The sequence below is a fragment of the Sebastes fasciatus genome, chromosome 1 (assembly GCF_043250625.1).
Source record: "Sebastes fasciatus isolate fSebFas1 chromosome 1, fSebFas1.pri, whole genome shotgun sequence".
Taxonomy (NCBI): domain Eukaryota; kingdom Metazoa; phylum Chordata; class Actinopteri; order Perciformes; family Sebastidae; genus Sebastes; species Sebastes fasciatus.
Window position 1 is genome coordinate 2,516,713 of NC_133795.1, and position 16,366 is coordinate 2,533,078.

The 16,366-nt window shown below is 41.4% G+C and overlaps 1 protein-coding gene across 1 annotated transcript in view; it reads left to right on the top strand.

Annotated features, from left to right (window-relative positions):
* Nucleotides 1-3,085: 3,085 nt before the first annotated feature.
* The window catches only part of LOC141768257 (integrin alpha-5-like), a 54,598-nt gene continuing 41,317 nt past the window's right edge, over nucleotides 3,086-16,366 (top strand). The window contains exons 1-3 of the mRNA XM_074636410.1: nucleotides 3,086-3,430; nucleotides 12,522-12,646; nucleotides 16,018-16,118. Of these exons, the coding sequence (XP_074492511.1) occupies nucleotides 3,240-3,430; nucleotides 12,522-12,646; nucleotides 16,018-16,118 (417 nt within the window). The 5' untranslated portion in view covers nucleotides 3,086-3,239. The remainder of the gene's footprint in view (nucleotides 3,431-12,521; nucleotides 12,647-16,017; nucleotides 16,119-16,366) is intronic.

Sequence of the window (16,366 nt, forward strand, 5' to 3'; positions counted from 1 at the left end):
TATCATACACTAAGTGTAGGCCGGTGTGGTTTGTAGTCAAAGGGATAACATAAACACCTTCCTTTAGAGAGACACGGTGTTATTTACTGTCCTTTAGTATCGGACTGCTTATTGTAAAGATTTTGATCAATGCAAAAGAGTTACTTCACCAGGTGGCTCTCAAGTCTCAGAACCAATGTTAGTTCTCTGGTGTTTAACATCATGATATAGCCTACATGCGTACAGTATTACCTGATACGGTTTACAGGTTTACATTATGAAAATGTGACATTGTTATGTCTGTGAATGCAGCTGTAGACCATCGTATGGCAGCCCTAAGAACTTAAACCGTTGTTTAATGTTGACGCACGGCATGTTGCAGTTCATACTTCATGCCGATAGAGGTCAATAAAGGTCACAGATTGCGTGATCTTTTTTTTAATCAGAGTTAAATCATAGGCTATTTATACTGCATATGGTGGCTGATTTCCCTGAGTCTTTGTGTCACAACTATGACTCTAATTTAACCATTTATAACACAAAGCTTTTGATTGGTGGAGGTGGATGAAGGCCGGACAGAGCCAGCTCAACAAAGTCTTTTAATCAAGAAGTTCATTCAAGTTAAACTGACTGTTTAGATTTATGGGACAGATATTAATAATAACTTCTGTGCTGTTTATAATAAGTTGTCAAAATGTGAGACAGCGTCCATTTAATCCGTTAGAAATGTTTCTATTTTATTTACCTCTTCATGAAAGTAAGAGGTAAGGTAAAGTAACATTCGTCATCCAGCACGTTCTGACATCATCTGGCGTTTGTTAATTTACGAGGGGAACTAACTGTTGAACTATCAGTCGCTACGAGGCACAGATTACTGCCTCTGTGTGAAAGTCTGTTTTTACAGAGTGAAAACTCTCTTTGTCTAAGTTCCTGTTGCCTTTGGCAGGTAACACGTCTTGACTCACCGCTCTTCAAATGTCGGACCCTCTTTTACTATAACTAACACACACACACACACACACACACACACACACATAACCATGAGGAGAGCTATAAACAATAACGTACTGTATGCTTTCCTGCCTGTCAGTCTGTTATCATGATTGCGAGTTCAGTTCCAACAAAGTGACGAGAGACGGAGCTGAAGATGGATGTCTGTGGGCTTTCCAGGTTTAGTCATACTGAAGTCTGTCTTGACATGTAGAGTATGTTAGCACAACACCAGACTGTAAACACCAAGAGAAAAGATTTGTGAAAATGGAGCCGAATTAATACAATCATAACTGTTTCCACAACTAACTCCTTCTTATTCTACATCAAACAGACTGAACATGTAAAAAACACTTACCTACATGACATTAAAGGGCCAGTTTGTAGGATTTAGTGGCATCTAGCGATGTGCTTGCAGATTGCAAGCAAATGAGTACCCCTCCACTCACTCCTCTCTTTTAAGACCGCCGAGCCGCCGAGTGCAAAACCGTGGTAATGCCGTGGTATTTTGCAGGACCTTCGCCTCGCCTACTTTATGGAGCAACGAAATTCAGACGGCGGCTGGCGTTACTGTTACCTCAGTTTCACAAGCATGTTGGAGAACTACGGTGGCCTTCAGGTAATGCTGGGTACAAGCAACACTATTGGCTCACAGGCCTTGTTAGAAGTGGGAATCAAATGTCACATATCTTCCACAGAGATAAACGAAAACATTCATTTTGGACCCGCCAGAATCTTATAAAGGGCCCATATTACAAAAAAGTGAGATTTTCATGTTTTTTTTTATTATAAAGCAGCTTAAGTCCTATATAAATACTGTGAAAGTATCGAAACACTCAATCCACAGGGAAATACACACAGCCCGTATTCAGAAACTCTGCATTTGAAACAAGCTGTCAGGATTTCTGCCCATTTGTGATGTCACGAATCTACAATATTTAGACCATTACACGTTTTTAAACGTAAACATTCTAAATGTGTCCCAGTTTATTTTGTAAATAACATCAGCTGACAGGAAGTACACATGGACCCAAGCTGTTGCCAGGCAATGCAATTCTGTTGCAATTCCGTCAAAATGCGCTAAAACGGAGCGTTTCAGACAGAGGGTAAATACAGGCATATTCAGGCTGACAGTAGGAGGAAAATAACGTTTTTTTTTAACATGTAAACATATTCTAGTAGAAAAACAAAATACAAGTATGAACCTGAAAATGAGCTGATATGGGACCTTTAAAGGGACTGTTTGTAACTTCTTACACGTATAAATCTACCGGGTCGGGATCCCACGCGTGCATCGCGTGAGTCTTTGCTCCTCTGCCTGCCTGCTTGCCTTCACTCACACACTGCGCGCATTCTCGCTGTCTCGCTCCACCTCTACACGTGCATGCACGCTCACTCGCTCTGAGAATATCTAATGAGTACAGTGGACATTTGTGCAGAACTAACTGCTGCAGCTCCTCCAGACCAACAGAGGTTTCCCGTGTCTTGTGAAGAAACGTTATCGCCTCCGACCAAAACTCCGGTCGGGAGGCTGAGGCAGGAAAAGCCAACACTAGGATCAGCATTGATTCATGGAGAGACCTTCGTCTGGTCAGCTAACATTACTGCCAAGCAGCTGAAATATAGAGTGATATTGTGCTTTTAGCTGACGTGTGTCACCTCACTGTTTTGAGCGATGCTCGTTCATGTCTATGTAGAACGAGAAGAGCGTGAGCAACAGGACGCTGACTTTCGTTGACTTAACGGCCACAGATGTCGCTGTTAACAAGCATTTCTGAAAGTTACAAACAGTCCCTTTAAATGATAAAAAAGCCATACTTTTATTCAGCTCTGTGATTTTTTTTTTTTTAATATTCTTCTACATAAAAATGTTCTCAATAACACCTTTAATGATGAGTTTGTGTAACTTTCCTCCTCTGACATTAGTCTGGTTAAAGACTGAAGTTCAGCTGAGATATTTGTGTTTCACAGCAGTCTTGTTTCTTTGTGGAGCAGACAGTCTGGTAATATTTATTATAAAGCTCCACCCCATCATGATGAGGTCGCAATCATTCCCCCTCCTTCCTTCTCTCTCTCTCTCTCTCTCTCTCTGACTCTGTCTTGCCTTTCTTTCTTTACATTTCTCTGGATCTTTGCACCGGACCTGTTGTCGGATCTGAAAGGATTATTATTATTCACAGGACACAGATTGTATGCCTAGGAGCAGCACGGATGATGCGTTTTGCGCTTCAGCTGTTCAATGAAAGAAGAGACGCGCAGAAGAAGAAGAGATGGGCACCGTTCCTCCTGGACTTCCACCGACCCGGTCCGTGCTGCTCCTACCTGTAGTGTTGGTTCTGGTTCTGGTTCTGGTCCAGCTCTGTGCTGCTTTTAACCTGGACGAGGAGAACCGGGTTGTTTTCACCGGACCGAGAGGGAGTTATTTCGGCTATTCGGTGGAGTTCTTCGGAAACTCATCCAGGTAAAGACTTTATGTTGCAGCAGCATCACACAGATTCAGGCTGCTTTTGGTAAAACAGGGGGAGACAGTTTACAGCATTCTCTACAGTCCAAAACCACTACTTTATTATACTCTATAATAATACTATAGGGAGTTTATGAATGATGAGTCATGACCTCTTCAGTGGTTCCTTCAAATCTTGTGCAAGGCAAGGCAGCTGTATTTGTAGAGCACATTTCAGCAACAATTCAAAGTGCTTTACATAAACATTCAAGAACATTAAGACATAATTAAAACATTAAACATTAAATATTAGATAATAAAAACAAGCTAAAAATAAAAGCTAGGATAGAAGCTAAAATAGAATATAACACACAAGAGTAAAAGCTCTAGTGCAGTATAAGATCATTATCTGGTTAAATAAAAGGCAGCAGCAGCAAACAGGAAAGTGTTAAGCTTTGATTTAAAAGAACTCAGAGTTGGAGTTGGTCCTGCAGGTTTCTGGGAGCTTGTTCCAGATATTTGGTGCATAAAAACGGAACGCTGCTTCTGCATGTTTAGTTGTGACTCTGGGGACACTAAGCAGACCTGATCCAGATGACCTGAGAGGTCTGGATGGTTCAGAACATTGCAGAAGATCAGAAAAGTATTTGGGCCCTAAACCATTTAGTGCTTTGTAAACCAGCAGCAGGATTTTGAAATGTGGAATCACCATTTTATCCAGTCTTACCAGGTCTTTATGACTACCTTACACACAGTCACCTTAATTGATTCTCTCTTATGGCATCCTTATGATATTATACTAATACATGGTACAATAGTTGTGTCTGTGCTGCTAACAGTTCTGCAGACTCAGATTTTATATTGTACAATATCTACAGTGTAGTATCTTATACTATAAAGACATGTAGTATGTAGCAATGCATTCAGTTTAAAGTTCTTATATGAGCTTATAATAATATAAATATAGGGACTTTAATGTGTTGATGTGTTTGCACATTGTTTTATAAGTTTACTTTATATTTTCTAGACATTCAAGTAAACCTTTACAACGTTTTAAAGTTAACATTAGTCTGTGGAATATATTTCATAGTGGGGTACAAAGATAAATGCTCTCACACACACACACACACACACACACACACACACACACACACACACACACACACACACACACACACACACTGGATTCCAGCCTGAGTGTGATTGGAAACAGACACACACGAGTCTGTGTTTGATTCAGGGAGGAGGGGGTTAACCCACAGCAAAGTCAGAAATATGCTAATCTTATTCTGAGTGTATACTAAAGGGACAGTAGGGGTTTCCTGCTGGTTTTTCTGTTGACAGATGAGGAACTGCTGAGTGAGATAAAGTCAAAGATCAAACATGTTCTTCTTCCTTCTACACACAGCAGGCAGGCTCCCATCACCTGTTTTGGCTCATTGAGAAATCCCTCCTCTGGGCTCCAGTGAGGAACACACACACAGTCATAATACAGCCATAATCCAGAAGATATGAATGAAGTGTGAAGGCCGATGGCTTCATATGGTTCTCCATTAATCGGCTGCACATCTGATTTTACAAGAAATGTATACCCGGCGATCTAGTTATAGACCTTTACAAACTTGACTTTGTTCTATTCACTAGTTTTACTACTAAAGAAAATGAAAATGAAAACAAAATATACATTATATATATAGTGAGGGATAGTGGTGGAAAAAGGACTCTGACTGAAGTAAAGGTAGCAATACCGCAATGTAGAAATACTCCATTACAACAGTCCTACATTAAAAATGTATGCAAATAAAAGTAAATATAATATAAATCACCCGGGTCGGTGTCCCGTGCGTGCTCGCATGTGCGCACTCGCGTGTGGCTACGCTGTTCAGACTCAGACTCCAACACAAACTACACGGAAGCACCAAAACCTCTTGGTTGTATCTAGTGAAGCCCGTCTGTTAAACAGTGTTGGCCGCGGTCGGAGGACGCGGGGGAGACCGTAGCTTTAGTCTCCAGGACCGGAGTCTCTGCTCCTCTGCTCCTCTGCCTGCTTGCTTTCACTCAGCTCGCTCCACCTCTCACGTGCATGCGCGCACACTCCAAACTGCAGAAGACTTCGTAGCTCTTAGAATATCTAGTGGACGTTTGTGCAGAAATAACTGCTGCAGCTCCTCCAGACCAACAGAGGTTTCCCGTGTCTTGTGAAGTGACGGGGCTCCGCAGAGAGAAACGTTATCGTCTCCGACCAAAACTCCGGTGTCTCCCCTGTTCCCTCCGACCGCGGTCGGGAGGCTGAAGCAGGAAAAGCCAACACTAGGATCAGCATTGATTCATGGAGAGACCTTCGTCTGGTCAGCTAACATTACTGCCAAGCAGCTGGAATATAGAGTGATATTGTGCTTTTAGCTGACGTGTGTCGCCTCACTGTTTTGAATGATGCTCCTTCATGTCTATGTAGAGCGAGCACAAGCGTGAGCAACAGAACGCTGACTTTCGTTGACTTAACGGCCACAGGTGTCGCTTTTAACAAGACATTTCTGATTCTTACAAACAGTCCCTTTAAAACGAGACTATGTCACTTTAAAAAAAGAGAAATTCTTCCTCTTAAAAAAATTAATTCATAAGCAACACAGCGCACCTTTGCTCAGTTCAGTAGAGTCAGTTACGCTATGTTTTGTTATTTACCACCATCCTATAATTGTCACTTGTTGCCACAGTGGCTGTTGTTCAGTATTAGTCTCACTTTGAACTGAACAAACGGTTATTTAGCTCGCTAGCAGGCTCACTTAGCTCACTAACAACCAGCGGTAATGCTACCTACCTGCTACAACCACACACATCTGTTAGCATGAATCACATGGAGACACACCAAGTAATGTTCGTAGGATTTAGAAATACTGGTACTTTACTTGATTATTTACTTTTTAACTTGCAACACTGCATTGTTAAACTTTACTGCAGTTAATAAATCAGCTAATAAAATATGATGCTTTACTGTAGTTGAAAGTATCCATTAGTATAATGGAGTTCTTCTTAATTTTAATACTTGTAGTATTTCACTTCCACGGTATTGATATGACCTGATGTCTAGCTGACAGTATTCCTACAGTTAACCAGCTCACATTGAATCATAGAACAATCTGATTGATCACTTTCAGTGAATTTACGTCTGTTGAAACAGTCAAATACATTTTCAGCCAGAACACCCTCTCACAGCTGTTCACAGCTGCTTTTGCTGAGGAGCTGAGGACCTCTGTAGGATGTGTTACATCACCTGAAAGCCCCTTATAGGCTAGATGATGACAGAAATCTAGTGTATATTAGATAATAATCTGCTTCATGATAACCTGCTGGGGAGCAGCTCGTAGCGGCAGGACTGTTACTTGTTACAGAGTATTTCTACATTGTGGTATTGCTACTTTTACTTCAGTAAGTGTCTTTCTTCCACCACTATCCCTCTCTAACATCCTCAGGGGCTCACAGGGTAAAATCAATGTTGGTTTAATGAATGTAGATATGTTCCTGTGAGGAAATTGGTTAAGATTCTCTCTGTTTGCTTAACTAAGCTTCTGGCAGTTAGAGGGCATGTTGTTGAGTCATTACTGAGATGTTGATTTAGACCAATTTGTAAAGACGAAGTCCTCCTTTCCTGCAGTAGTTTTGCTGACACTGTCCAACATTTGTTTTTTGACCAAATTCATGTTATTTTGACGGCTCACAGCTGTTGAACATCTTCATGTGAATCAATCTGTTCTTGTTTTTGTGGTGGGTAAACAACGCAGCAGGAAAACGATGCTTTCCTGAATGAGATGGATGTTTTCTTTCTGCTGATGGGATGGCTTCTGCTGGTTGTCATGCCTTCGGACAATTACCACACTGTTTGGCTGTAGGGAGCCTTGTTAACAGTCGCTCCTGTTGCTCATCATGCCGTCTCTGTTCTCACTGGCTCAGCACAAGTCGAGTTTAGGAAGCAGGCTTCAAGTGTGTTGTTGCTAGAGATGGTTCAATAGTGTACATCGATGACAAACTCACTTCATGGCTCTAGGGATTGCAATGTTGGTTGGTCCACCGCTTTGTTCCAGACTGAAATATTGTGACAACAACTGGATGAATTTCCATGAATTGTTGTACAGACATTCAGAGGAGGAATCCTTCTGACTTTGGTTTGGGGATCCTCTTCCTATAGTGCCACCAGCAGGTTGACATGTTGGATTCAGAGTGAGATATCTGGACAGCTATTGGATGGATTGCAGTGAAATTTGGTGAAGATATGTATGTCCCCCCTCAGGTTGAATCCCACTCACTTTGGTGATCCCCTAACTTTTCCTCTAGCGCCACCATCAGGTAAAGGTTTGTTTGTGCAGCACTTCGGTTGATGACCAAATACCTGCAAAACTAGTGACATTCCCTCCAGCCTCACCTGCACTTTACTGACACGCTAAACTAAGATGGCAAATACTAAACCTGTGGTTAGCATGCTGATGTGACCATTTCACATCAGAGAGGCGTTAGCATGCCTGTCTTGTTACTTGCTTTTGTCACTCTCCCCTTCTGAACACACTATAACATGTATAGAATTAGTCTGTAGTATGAAACTGGGACACAGCTGTTGGAATCCTGTGACCTGATGTCAGTGAACTTCTTTATGTTTACCAAACCTGTCTGTGGACATTAAAGGCCACCAAAGGGCTTAACGCTTAACCTCACTACTTGATCAATAAAAGAGCTAATCTACTGAAAAGCTAATTGATTCAGAAAACAGCGACGCTACCGAGAAATGTAGTTAAACTAGTAACGCTGCGGCTTCTTGTAGCGCAGCTACTGCCCAACACCGTTCAAGAGTGTCTTGATCTGGTTCTTATATTGATATCAGAACCAGCTTTCATTTGGTCAATTGAGCAAATGGTCAGTCAAGAATAGTGGAGTCTACTGCAGACTATATTTTAGTGCAGCTATAATGTTTGTTAAACCAACATTGCACGTTTGACAAAAATACTACACACTAATTGAGTATTGTGTCAGATTATTGTGGGCCACCCACATATGTATGAGTTTAATGAATGTATTTACATGTTAACCAAACAGTATTGGGGTTGGGGATCTGGCTCATATGAGCATCATATCCTGTTTATTATAACAAGCCAGATAACATCTGGAGAAAGCTGAACAGGGTTAGCTGGGATACAGAGGCTCTGTTGGTTTTTATTACTGGATGTAATGGAAGGTCATATCATTACACCTCAGTGGTTCTTGACCTATTGTGTCCAGCAATGTCCAGATGTGACCCCTTGTCACATGTTTAACACGACTATATGTTGTGAGAAACTCAACCCAAGTCAATATCCTTCCTTGAATTGTTTTATTGAAATACCTTTAGAAGCCTGAAAGGGTAAAACTGTTCAGTATTATAGAGTTCTTAGAGAAAGAAAAAACTGAATTTTGTGCATAAGAAAAGTTTTGAGTAGATTATGATGCAAAGGAACAATTAAACTGAGTAAGACCTACAATTAGGATATGACTTGTTTCAGAATAATGCGGCGTTATAAATGCATTCGCTGGAGCTCATAAATCCTTTAGTCAAAATTACATGTTACATCCTTGACCTGGCCATGCCTCTAAGCCATTTCCCTGTTTGCAGATGTTCCTGTTGAACGTGAGTTAAAGGAAAGGAATCTGTGTTTCAGGTCTCAACAGAAGCATCCATCATCCCGCTGATACACATGTTGTATTGTTGGCTGTTAAGTTTTCATTACAAGTGCTTTTAATGGACTTACAAATCCACACGTGCAGAGATCACAGGGGGGGGTGGTAGTGGGTTAAAAGTCCTGAATCTTTGTAAGAGAAGGTCGGCTGAGTGGCTGTGGAGTGAGTGGTTTATACGGAAAGCTTCTCCAGCCATGTAAATATTCCTCTGGTGCTCTCCAGACATTTTGGGGGATGGGGGGAGTACAGAGTCTGTCTGATCTCTGCTAATGTCATCAGTCACCAATGTCTTAAGTTGTGCCATTCGCTCTGGGCCAGGCCTTTTTAGCAGGACTGTCTGAAAACCTTGAAAGTAGCTGATTTGTAATACGTGCTCACATATACACACACACTTGCACATGTCAATTTGCATGTGGGAGTGCATGAGTGCATGATATTCACACATACATCTTGCAGTATGTGTCTCTTGTATTTCATTGCCATCCATTCATTTCCAGGCTGAAACGTTTTGTAGATAGGCATAAATGCTTAAAGGACCAGACACACCAACCTGACATCAAATAACGAGCGGCGAGGAAGGCCGACTGTTACGTCGCCTCACGTTGCCTTTGTCTTGGCTGACAAGTTGCACTCGAACACACCGCAAAGACTACAGCCCACGGCCAGTTAGCACGTATGTTCTGCGCCTGCGTTAGAGGAAATAACTCCACACCATCAGGAGGCGGTAGTCTGTATTCATCATTCAAAAAGGGAAACTGGAAGACCGAGGACAGCGGATATACAAGCCGTTGAAATAGAATAGAATAGAAAGCTTTATTGTCATCGTAATAAATACAACGAGATTCACAGTTGCCACTTCTGGTCAGTGCTTAAAACAAATACTTGACAAGACTAAACGAGGCAGATAAAACATATAACAGGTAAAACACACACAGTTATAAAGCAAATAAAACAGGTAAAGTAGATGTAATAAATATAAACAGAAGTGTTACACTTGAGGAATAAAATAGGTAAGATATATGTAATGTAAACGGAGGTAATTGCACTTGTAAAATAGGTAGGGTAGATTTAATAAATAAAATGTAAACAAAGGTAGTTGCACGTGAGGTATATATTGCAACAAAGGATATATTGCACAGTCAAATGTATTTCACATTCAGTGTATTAATATTGCAGAGATTTATTGTTTGTTTAGTGTCCGTATGGCCTAGGGAAAGAAACTGTCTGAGTCTGGAGGTGCGGGCTTTCATTGACCTGGAGCGCCTGCCAGAGGGCAGCAGGTCAAACAGGGGATGAGCTGGGTGGGAGGAGTCTCTGAGAATAGTTGTGGACCTACTGAGGCAGCTGAAGCTGTTATGATACGTACATGAAACAAAGCAGTAGATAAAGTCTTCAGTTCCCCATCAAAAAGAGCTGTTCTGTCTGACAGCAGGGTAAAGCGGTGAAAATATTCTAATAGCGTACACTTAAACTGATATTGACCCCCCAATCCAATATTTTATATATTCTACTACTTATAATGTAAAAGGGATTTAAAGTGACAAAACCACAGAGATCATCAGCATTTTTCAGCTCATTGTTTTAGTTTTTACGGCCCACAACTTTACTGTTTTGGTTCACTCTCACGGCTCTTGTCCGCATTGTTTCCTGCAGCAGCGGACGGCTGTTTTCAGCAAACAAGCCGTGATGAACCCGTTGTTCACTACCTGCTCAGCACCAAACAGCAGACAGACACAGTCAGAGACTAGCTGGTGAGCATCTGCTCTATCAACTTTATGAGGTGATAACAAGTCAGTGTTGTGTTTACAACTTGTTGTGCTAAAATAATAAATACAGGTTTAAATCTACAGCACGATCAAATTTCATCTTCAAAGAAAACTCCATTGGTGCATGTTAATCCTAGAACTTAATTGATGCATAAATTAAAGTATTTATTGAAAATATGTCTTTTCTACTGAAGAATTCATTACATGGTTTCATGCAAAAACTACTCTGTGTTTTTGGATTCCAGTGCTGACTTTGACCTCATGCTGAGGTCGCAGAGCTTTGGCTCAACTTCATGTGACAGTATGTGAACGTTATATGAGCGTTGTTGATCACAGACAGATGTTTAACCTTCTGGGCAGCGATGCCGGACATAGTGTTGTTCCTGTGTCTAACGTTTAAAATCCTCCACCAGCGGTGATAATGACAGGGATCTGCAGAAACACAGCCACTGAGCTCATAGCTGTAAACTGGTCTTTGTACGTATATGAAACAGTTACGCTGTACCTTACAAGCCTTTAATAAACACATCGACTCTCATGAAGTGGAGCAGGGGATGATAAAGGAGAAGTCAGTCTCGGTACCACGTCTTAATGGAAGTACTTTGTGTTCCTTCTCAGTTGTTTTTATCGCTTGCTTTCTCTACAGGCTAACATAATCTGATCCCTCTCTGTCATGACTTTAGTTCTGATTAAAGCAATAGTTCAACGTTTGCTTGCTTGTTAAGAGTTAGATGACGATATTGATACCAGTCTCACGGGTAATATGAAGCTACAGTCAGGAGATGGTTAGCGTTGTTTCTACCTTTATGATACTCTCATCTAACTCACCGGCAGTGGTGGAATGCAACTAAGTATATTTACTCCAGTACTGGTCAATTTTGAGGTACTTGTACTTTACTTGAGTATTTCCATTTTCATCTACTCAATATTTCTACTCCACTATATCTCAGAGGGGAATATTGTACTTTTTACTCCACTACATTTATTTGATAACTTTAGCGACTAGTTACTTTTTACATAAAAACATATGATATGCTTTTATGACATGATGTAGTACTGTACTACTAATCTACCCAGGAGTATATAAAGTATCTAAATTGTATTTGTTGGTGATCAAAACAGAATAATATAATATTCAATAATAATAAAACACTGAGTCGTCTGCATACTGACTACTTTTACTTTTGATACTTTCAGTATATTTTGCTGATAATACTTCTGTACTTTTACTTAAGTAGCATTCTGAATTCAGGACTTTTACTTTTAATGGAGTATTTTTGACTGTGATATTTGTACTTTTACTTAAATAAAAGATCTGAGTACTTCTTCTACCACTGCTCACTGGCAAGAAAGCAAAAAATCTTTTGACAAATCCTTGTCATACGTAGGGAAAACTCAAGAGATTAAGAATCAATCACTGGCTCCAAATGAACCTTTCAGACCCTTTTCACCACTCAATTCTTTGTCCACATTCATACTTATTTCATCAGCTGTGTGTATGAGAAAACTTTATTTCACAAGACGAGTTAAATGCATTTGATTTTAGATCAAAACAAATGTTTCTTTGTGTAATCTTGGACTTTTCCTGGACACAGGCCGTCACCACAATGTAAGATTTTTTTGTTTTCCTTTCTGCTGTCTAGTATCAGCGTTTTGATCGGCGCTCCGAAGGCCAACACCAGCCAGCCCGACATCACCGAAGGAGGAGCTGTGTACTTGTGTCCCTGGAGCCAAGCCAACTGCAGCATGATCAACTTTGACAAGCAAGGTAGGGGGTCTTGTTAAATCTAAATTGACTGTCGGGCTTCTTTGTAGGTAAAAATGTGATCCGTGGAAAAAAAAGATAATTTTCCGTACATCATAATCACAGCAGCAGTTGGTAACTCACATTGTTCCAGGATATAAAAATGTCACTTTCCCCAACGGCACTGTTAAACAGTTGAGACAGGACTGTGTAGTAAACTCCCAGCTGTCTCTAACCAGCCGTAAAAAAAGGCTGAGAGAGGCATCAGGTAGCATCCCGAGTGTGCTTGACCCTGAGGTCAGAAGTGCAGATCATACAGCTCCTAATACAACACTCCTCTGTTTTGATTGAAACTAGGGATGCACCGATACCATTTTTTTTCAGACCGAGTACAAGTGCTTACATTTGGGTACTAGATACGAGTACTTCTCTGTGCCAAAGACCCTCGTTAACAGCCAGCTGGAGGGTGTGAGCGACACACGGCAGGCTGGGGAGTCCTAGGTCGGCTTGGAAAGGCTCAGGGCAAAGGTGCTTCCCGGGGCCGTGGACAAAGTGTCATCGTGAGTCATTTTAGAGTCGGACCGAATTTCAGCTACGTCGGTCATCGTTTGCCTTGCAGAGTACGGGGGGGACCGAGGACCGATAACTCGAACGGCCGTCGGCCAGTCGGATGAATTTCTGACATGTTATAAATTTTGGTCGGCCGTCCGCAGGCTCTCGCACAGTTGAAGCAGAGCCACGAGCCGATTCCTCAACGTCAATGCCTTTTTTCTACTTTGCACTTACTTCTACTCTTAGTAATCAGAGCTTAGCTATCAAGATATCAATGTACAATAGATATAGTAAAACATAGCTAGTTTACCTCCAATTCTCTCTGCAACATGGACAAGCCATACTGTCCACGTCTTCCTAGTCACCTGCGAGTCCATATAAACCGGCACCTCTTTTTTTTTTTAGACGTTTCAGCAGACAGGATGGCACAAATGATCAAGGCGGCACGTCTCTGCCTTGTTAGCATTGTGACCCGTACAGACCTCTGCTAGCAAACACATTTTACCTGCCTCGGAGCTTTCAAACAAATCTTTATTGACAACTGTCAACGGACCGTACAGTGTGAGCACATTAATCATGAGCTTTGGCTTTACATCGCAAACGATCTGCTCGTACAGTGAGAGTAGGAATTACACAACAACATCTCTAAAATGGTGCAGTGTATGCCCAGCTTCAGGTCTCCATTCGGGGACAAGGGGCTGTATTTTGCAGTGTTTTCACAGAGCTTTGATTTCCTGCTGGACTCGGGCCCAGTGTTGTGAGCGCTCTTTAATTATGGCAGAGTCATTACGGGGACAAGGACCCCAGAGGACCTGGGCTGCCCCCGGCTCTGCCAGAAAAATAATCACCTCCATCAGAAATGCAGGAAGCGATAAGGACCACCGTTTGAGGATCACAGGGTCTGACTTATCGTACGCTCTCGCATGCTGATATGGAATGGCGGTTTACACAGACTGAGGGCTGTGACTATGTAAACTCTACATACACAAATACACACCTACAACCTGTTTACAAATGCTCTCTGCAGACAGCCACTGAAACAGGACACAGATTAGAAAAAAAAACATGCAAAACCACATGTTTATCTACACACACATGCATTTACATTCAGTTGTCTTGCATTTACAGGCTTCTGGATTCACGGAGTGTTTGAGGACACAGCCCAGACTCCTTTAACCAAACAGGCACACTGAGTTGCAGCCAGGAGAGTTTAATGTCCCTACTCTGCTACAGACAGCAGGCACATATATCAGAGAATATACCACAGTGAAGCTTACACAGTTACAGGCGTATTGAAGCATGATATAAGGCGTCAGGTTCTGTTGAATTACTTTTCTAGGATGCTGAATGGCAACAAAGTCTTTCACTGTAGGTGTGATAAAAATCATGCATGTATAAGTAATAAGAAATTAGGATCTGACAGCAAACACTAACAAAACTTTATTTAGTACTTGTGCTTGATGAGGATGTGAAGAGTATTTCCATGTCGGGAACTTGTTTTACAGTGTTCCTTAGAACAGTATTTCCCAACCTGGGGTCCGGGCCCCTCTTATGAGGGGATCACAGCGGGCGCGCCAGGATTTGTCTGCTCTGAGGTTTTCAAAATTTGATTTGCTCATGTTAGGGCTGTCAAAGTGAATGCAATAATAACAAGTTAACGCAAATTAATTTTAACGCCACTAATTTATTTAACGCTCCTTGTCGTGAAGGAGGTAAATAACGCTCCAAACTTATGCTAAAGTTTGGCGAGGAAAAATTTGCATGACCCTTTTCAAATGGGTCCCTTGACCTCTGTAGCTCATGCATAACTAAAATCATAATAACACACGTACTGGACAAAAGTCTGGATACAAAACTTTTTAAAAAGATATATTTTTTTCAACTTAGTAGCAAAATATTCAGTTTCAATCCACTTTTGTTCAAAAACAACATTTTCACTGCGGTCATAAACCTATTTGCGCTCCTGCTTTATGCACCTGTATTAACTCCGCGGACTAGCAGCAATCTAACAACAACATAAATTACATTTATTTAACCACAATAACAAAAAATGTATTTCTTCTCTAACACTATTATATATATTAATACTAGTAAATCAATGAAGTTGTTACAGAAAAAGATCAGCTTTCCTCAGACACAAGTAGAGGGGGCTTTAAGGAAAATAGGTTTGGAACCACTGCCTTAGGACATAAAGGAAACCTGGCTCACCGACCTGGCTCAGACGTTTTGTGGACCAGGAATAGCAATCCAAGAAGAAATATTAACGTCTTATTTTTCCAAATTAATTATTATAAGAGAATGTTGTTGTTGTTGAAAGCAAAACTCCTGGAGGTGTTATGCTGCTGAGGCTGCAGAAGGGAAACATTTGGCAGGAAACCACACACACTCACACCTCTGGCACTCCACCCACCCCTCCCTCATCAATGTTCCTTGCCTTCGTACTGCCAGGGCCTCTTCTTAAAACAGATCCTGTCCATGAAGTACAGCCGTTTGGGTTACAGTAACAACAAGGTCCAAGTCCCCTTTGAGCTGTTTGATGTCTGCCATAGCATGGAGGATGGATTAAGACTGCAGACCCCGGGAACAGGGCCATAAAATATCCATTTAAAAAGCCAAGAACATGTGGGGAACGCTCTCAAATGAAGCCCTGACAGCACAGAATTCAAACTCCGATGACAGGGGGATCTTTGAATAAGTTAAAATAGCAACTTCTGACATCACTGAAGTTTCCAGTTTCTGAGCAAAATGTAGCAGTGATAATTATTCAGTTATTCAGTCGTAGATTATGACCTGCGTACAACTTTGTGTTATTAAATGTGTTTCCCCTCTCTATGTTCCTCTAGGTGATCGATATTTTTATATCAATGATGTGAACACTCAGGTTGAGTTCAAGTCCCATCAGTGGTTTGGAGCTACTGTGCGTTCCCATGGCAACAGCATCCTGGTAAGAATGGGTCAGGCTTGGTTGGTCTGTTCAGATACTGACATTATGCTGTGTGATGACATGCAAACAATAGTTTGTTTAATTAATCCACCGTTATTGTTGGTGCGCTAGCAGGGATTTTTTAATATGGGCGCATGGGGCCGCTTGATGGACTGTACAGGTTACTGAACATTCCCTGCTGTTTCGAGACTCTAAGTCTTGACAGACTTTCTGTGTGTAGTTACAGTTGCTAAGCTATGATCGCACAG